Source organism: Eptesicus fuscus, chromosome 14 (assembly GCF_027574615.1).
Source record: "Eptesicus fuscus isolate TK198812 chromosome 14, DD_ASM_mEF_20220401, whole genome shotgun sequence".
NCBI classification, from domain to species: Eukaryota; Metazoa; Chordata; class Mammalia; order Chiroptera; family Vespertilionidae; genus Eptesicus; species Eptesicus fuscus.
In genome coordinates this window covers 51,410,664-51,415,846 of record NC_072486.1, presented here as the reverse complement: position 1 = coordinate 51,415,846, position 5,183 = coordinate 51,410,664, and the positions used below count along the sequence as shown (strand labels likewise).

The 5,183-nt window shown below is 49.1% G+C and overlaps 1 protein-coding gene across 1 annotated transcript; it reads left to right on the top strand.

The window, feature by feature from the left end:
- Positions 1-4,533: 4,533 nt before the first annotated feature.
- LOC114227195 (40S ribosomal protein S29-like) lies at positions 4,534-4,810 on the top strand. Its single transcript, XM_054726416.1, has one exon. It carries the CDS (start codon positions 4,534-4,536, stop codon positions 4,774-4,776), a length of 243 nt encoding a protein of 80 aa, XP_054582391.1. The 3' UTR covers positions 4,777-4,810.
- The last annotated feature ends 373 nt before the right edge of the window (positions 4,811-5,183 follow it).

Here is a 5,183-nt window from a genome sequence, read left to right as displayed (position 1 = left end):
GTGGGCTAAAGGGTATGAGATTCCTTTTAGAGGGTGGTCACCATGGCGCTGCCAATAAGGGGTGACAAATGAGTGATTGAGATTGTATTGCAGTGAAAGTGGGGGGGGGAAGGGAAGAAAAGGAGTAGTGAGAGCCAGGGACCTGGATGGTTGGATAAGAGGTTAGACACTGAATATTCTGGTTTAGCTTAAGAAGTATCCAGCAACCTTGTCCTGCCAGGCTTGGAGACTGAAGCCTCACTTTCTTGCTGCGAGTTCCTTCTTCCTTTCTTTTTATCTTTCTTTCTCTTCTCCATCTCATCACATGCACAACCTTCACAAAAACCTTCACAATTTCAAATTAGCCTTCAAACTTTCTTTCTGTGTCCTTCAAAAATGCATAACCATGCCTCAGACCTTCTATTAAGTATTTCTAAACATGGCTAGCAATCAATGTTTCAGTATTGTATGCTAGAAAAGGCAGCGGGGGAGAGAGCAGGCTCCGTAGCCCGTTCCCAGGCTAGCCAGGCCTCTAGCCGCTTGAGTCCCAAACCGGCGCATTCTTCCTAGAGATAATGATCATAGAGGAGATAAGGAGATAAGGCGTTTACAGTCCAAGGAATGGCTCTGCCTTGTGGGGTAAGAGAGTGAAACTGAGGTAGGTGACTGTGGTTTGGGACAACTGGGTTTTAAGAGGGGATGCATGGTAGCCCTGGCCGGGCACCAAGGTAGAATGAGAAAAGAGTGAATGGGGGAATTTAGGAAGATGCAGTGTAGACGTGAGGTGGCTAATGGCTGTGAGACTGATCTGTCAACCCCCATAATAGAGACTGAGGAGGGGACAAGGGTCCCAGCAAATTAGGAGGGCAGAATAAGGGGCCCTAGTGTCCATTAAAAAGGAGATCGGCTTACCTGCCACCACAGTCGTTACCCGAGGCTCTGTCCTGGCGATGTAAGTCTGTGGGGCCCTGTCAGGGCCTGGGCAGCTTCTTCAGTGGCCAGTCCCAGGAGGTCTGGGAGCTCCAAACCGGATCCAGAGGGCGGCCATGCTGGACTGGCTGAGGCCAGACCTGGAGGAGCCAGACTACAGTCTGAGTTCCGCACCTTGGGCAGGGCCCAGGCAGGGGTCACGGGTTTGAGTAGGACTTGGCTCAGTGTCCTTCCTTGTTGCATTAGAAGCATGGGCCCGGAGGAGGCTTAGCCCTTGACTTACCCTTGGTTGGAGGACCGGCACTCCGTTTGGGGTTCGTGAGAGCGGTGGCTAGGAGCTGGAAGGCCCCCTACTGGGCCTGAGCCTTGGCTGATCTCGCTTGATTTTGGATTTGGGTCTCCTTGTCTCTATTATTAAAGACCTTAAAGGTTAGGTTAACGAGGTCTTTTTGAGGGGTTTGTGGACCTGCAGTTGCGGCGTATGTCAGAGAGTAAAGGTGGTCAGGTCAGTGGGAAAAGAAACCTGAGATGCCTCTCAATCTGTGAGGCTGGACATAGAGAATTGGACATGGACTCAAAGAGTGTGCCCTCAGCTCCTGCTGCATTCCTCAGGGGTAGAGTGGACGCGAGAGTAGAAGAAGCTGTTGAGGAAGGCAGTCTTTGGGCCTGAGAATGAGTGTTAGATGGGAAAGGCTGTTTTGAAGCTCAGGTTCTCAGGATTTGGGCTCAGGGACTGGGGAGAAGGCGGCTGCTGGTTAAGAGGGTCTGAAGAGAAAGAGCCTAGACGTTTTTCAATTTGAGAAAGGTCAGAGAGTGAGAAGGGAAATGGCCAGCCACCTGTGAATTTGTTTGCTGGAGGCCACAGGAATGGAGATTAGGCAGAGAGCACAGGGCGGGGGGGGGGGGGGGGGGGGGGGGGGGGAGGTTAGAATTCTCAGAGGTAGAAATGCCCCATCCTGCCTCCCATAATGAGGGCGGGACCAGGAGGGGCTTTGGATGGAGACTCAGGAAGCGAACACCCTGAGGGAGAGGAAGGGCCTGTAAATGCCACCACAGCTGCCGCTGGTCAGTGGGCGGGACCAGTGTGTGTAAAGGAAAAAAAAAAAAAAAAGTTAAACGTACTCCTGGAGTCCTCCAAGGACTCCAGCACTCCGGCGTTGACCTGGGAAAAAAAGTGCTTAGTCAGAGAGGGACAGGTTTAGGATTATAAGGAGGTGGCGAGATTGAGACACGTGGAGAGAAACGATCCGCTGGGTTGAAAGAGTCAGAAGACAGAGAAAGGGGTTTGAGAGGGCAAAGAGGACTTCCAGAGGAGGATCTGATGGGTGGAACCTGAGTAAAGCAAGTGGGGAGAGCGGGAGGGTGGGTGCGGAGGGGAAAGCCTGTTCATAGGAATCTCGAATGCTTCCCAATCCGGTGGCAAAAATTATCTAGATCTCGGAGGAAATTGGAATTTTCAGGCCACAGAGAGACATTGTCGAGTTTCTATTGTGGCCAGGTAGAGCTTCTTTGAAGTTACGAGAGGGTTTGGATTGAGGGGTTCCCATGACCGGATGGAAAGGGCCACCGAGAAGTTGGGGAAGGAATAAGAAGCGTCCTTCTTTTCCCTCTGCCAACCTGTAGAAAAAAGGACAGGAGAAGGTTGCAAGGTCGTCACCCCGAACCTTTCCCGTGGAGTAGAACAGAGTTTTCCCGGCCAGGTACCTGGGCTTTCGTAGAAAGTAGAATGTAGAACGTAGAACGTAGAACGTAGAACGTAGAACGTAGAACGTAGAACGTAGAACGTAGAGCCGTGTACGGGAAACTCTGAGGCCTTTCCAGGTCAAGGGAACCAGGGGTGGGGGTGGTTGGGAAAATCCCTGAAGCCTACCGGTTAGAAGGAAGCGATGAGATTCCCACGTGTCCTGGTACGGCAGGGTTTGAGGAGTGTTCTGAGCAGGCCAATCGACTCAGAACCATGCCGCCGAGCAGAGCCAGAGCAGGAGTCAGAAGCTTGGGGCTAGGTTCGAGGATAGTCCATGCTCACCCAGGTAATTCGGCACCATGATGAAAGATGAAACAGAGGGCCGGAGACCATGGGATACCAGGACACAGGCTTTATTGGCGATCACCCTGCCGGCCGCCTTCCAGAGGAGGAAAGGGAGAGAGAGAGAGAGTGCCGGGGTGAGAGTGCCTTTTAAGGGGAGGAAAAGAGGGGACGGGGCTTAGGGCACTCAGCACATGCTGATTGGTGGTTTCATGTAAGGTACATGGTTAGGGGCCTAGGGAATTAGGAATCGGGGGCTTAGGGTATATGGCAGGTGCTGATTGGTGGTTCAATGTACAGTCCATATAAGGTGTTCAGGAATGTCCGGCTGCAGGTGGAGTTTACGTCATACTCTGTCCATCAGTTGGGGGAAGGGAGGCTGTGGTCTTTCCCCCCTGCCTCGACCTAACAGGAGGATCTATCACTTAATGGTATGTGTGTGTGTGAAACCCACACATTGGAATTGGGTGCAGAATTGTAGTTTGAATGTAATCATTAATCAGGATTTTGTTTGACTCAGTGGGATGTGCTGGGGAGACTGATGGGGTTGGTGGTGGCAAGTGAGAGGCAGGGAACCAGAGACGTCTGGAAGCTAGTAGTTTGAGAGAGGACAGGAAAGTATGTCAAGATAAGGCATGTGCGCCCAGCTGGTGTGGCTCAGTGGTTGAACATCAACCTGTGAACCAGGGGGTCATGGTCAGGGCACATATCTGGGTTGTGGGTTTGATCCCCGGTAAGCATGGAGTTCTATTCCCGCTGTCTGCTCTTCTAAGCCCTGTGTTTTTGTCGTATGCTCCTGCTCCATGACATAGGTTGTGCTTTATAGCTCCCAACAGTCCAGCTGGATTGAAAATAGAAGTCTCTACTACCTACCGCTCCTTTGTTCACCAGCAGTCTCCCTCACGGGGGATCTTCAACTGTTCTTCCCATGGCTCTGGCCTGTTGCTCAAAGTGTATTTGTCCAGAAGAGGTGCCCAAGTTTACTCAGTTCTTGACTTGTCTTTAATTTCCCCGATGAGGATTTGACTTTGTTCTCTCTTCCTTTATCACTGTTCCAGCTTGAAAAACATCCCTCGCTGTCATTTTGCAATTCACAGAACTGAAAAGAAAACTGATAGGATAACAGAGAAGGGCATTGATCTTGTCATTACCATAATTGTCCTCTTTCTTTTTATTGATAAGACTCGAGGAAGCATTAATTATAACTGGCCCATGGGGACAGCATGGTCATTGTCCAGAAACTCTCTTGGCCCTTAGGGGGTGGAGAGTTTGACAGCAAGAACCATGAACAATGGAAGTGATCAAATGTCTAATTTTATTGGGTAAATCCTAACTTCCTTCGAGCCCCCATCCTTTACTAGCTATGACCTAGGCAAGTCTTTTGAGCTCTCCTGGCCTTGAGTGGGGATAAGATGTCACCTGAAGCTGGGCAGGATCACATGATCTTCTAAAGGCCCTGCCAGTATTAAGATCTATGATTCTAGGAATACTATTAACTTGAAGTTCCCAGAAACAAAGTCAAAATTAATCCAGCATAATGTCAGAATTTCCTCTCTTGCCTTTTTTTCCTGTTGCCTCGTTGCATTTGAGAGAGCAACATGGGTCACCAGCATCTCTACGGGATCCATCTGAGAAAATTCAGCCAGGCTTCTCCTTTTGGCCGCGTCTGCTCAATCCAGTGGGGTCTGATCTGGAAACGTGGTCTCAGTATGTGCCGCCAGTGTTTTCATCTGTATGCGAAGGATATAGGCTTCATCAAGCAGGATCAAAGGAACTTCCTTGAATGGGTCATTCAAGACATCTACTATACCCGAGAAACAATGCTAGCTCTTCGTACATAAAATAAAAACTTCAATCATGGGAGTTTTGATATGAATGGAATAGGTATGTGATTTTAGAAATCTCTTTTTAAGATTTACTATTATCTTCTCAATGGATTAATCTTTAAAATTTGCAGCTTATTTTCCCTGATTATATAAAAGTATTCATGCTGAACTCTGGTTTAAAAAAAAAAAAAAAGACTTTCCACTCTCTACAGAAGTATTATAAGAAGGCAATCCTAAAGAAATGAGGCAGAATGTAAGTCAGAATACAGGCCTTTAAAATGTACATCTATGTGTAGGAAAGTTGTAAGTGGAGCTTTATCTGCAGATCGCCCCCCCACCCCCCAGGTGGCCCTGTGTGAAGCCCATCGGGTACATCCATTTCATCTTTATGGCAACCCTGTGGGTATGCTCATTTACAGCTC

Coding starts and splice junctions, on each gene's coding strand:
- LOC114227195 (XM_054726416.1), top strand. CDS start 4,534: ATGGGTCACCAGCATCTCTACGGGATCCATCTGAGAAAATTCAGCCAG.